The 348-nt window shown below is 48.3% G+C and overlaps 1 protein-coding gene across 1 annotated transcript in view; it reads right to left on the reverse strand.

Moving 5' to 3' along the window:
• LOC119586365 (protein bark beetle-like) overlaps positions 1-348 on the reverse strand; it is a gene marked incomplete in the record, with an annotated part of 82,897 nt that overhangs the window by 50,275 nt on the left and 32,274 nt on the right. Inside the window, 1 exon segment of the mRNA XM_037935077.1 lies at positions 46-206. Coding sequence (XP_037791005.1) covers positions 46-206 — 161 coding nt within the window.

The raw sequence follows: 348 nt of genomic DNA on the forward strand, positions 1-348 counted from the left end.
CGCGTAAAGGCACGACCGAAACAAACCGAAATCGGCCCAACTCACTTTCTTGAATTGGAGCAAATCGAGCGCCACTTGTCCTTGTAGTACATCTGAAGCCTCCCCTGCAGAGGCGTGGGGCCGTCGACCAGCCTGAGGCTCGTGTCCCTGAGAGGCGCGGCTGGAGGCTGGCTGCTGGTCAGCTTAATCCTATTCGCCGGGGTGCCCTGGGGAACGGCAGAGAAACATCGTTAAAAACAAAATAAAAGAGGAAAAGAGAAAATAACAAATAAGTGAGAGACAAAATGTATATGTAATGAAATATCCGTGAAAGAAACTCCAGTGTTGAGTTACTGACAAATTTTATTG

The sequence above is a fragment of the Penaeus monodon genome, chromosome 21 (genome assembly GCF_015228065.2).
Source record: "Penaeus monodon isolate SGIC_2016 chromosome 21, NSTDA_Pmon_1, whole genome shotgun sequence".
Taxonomy (NCBI): domain Eukaryota; kingdom Metazoa; phylum Arthropoda; class Malacostraca; order Decapoda; family Penaeidae; genus Penaeus; species Penaeus monodon.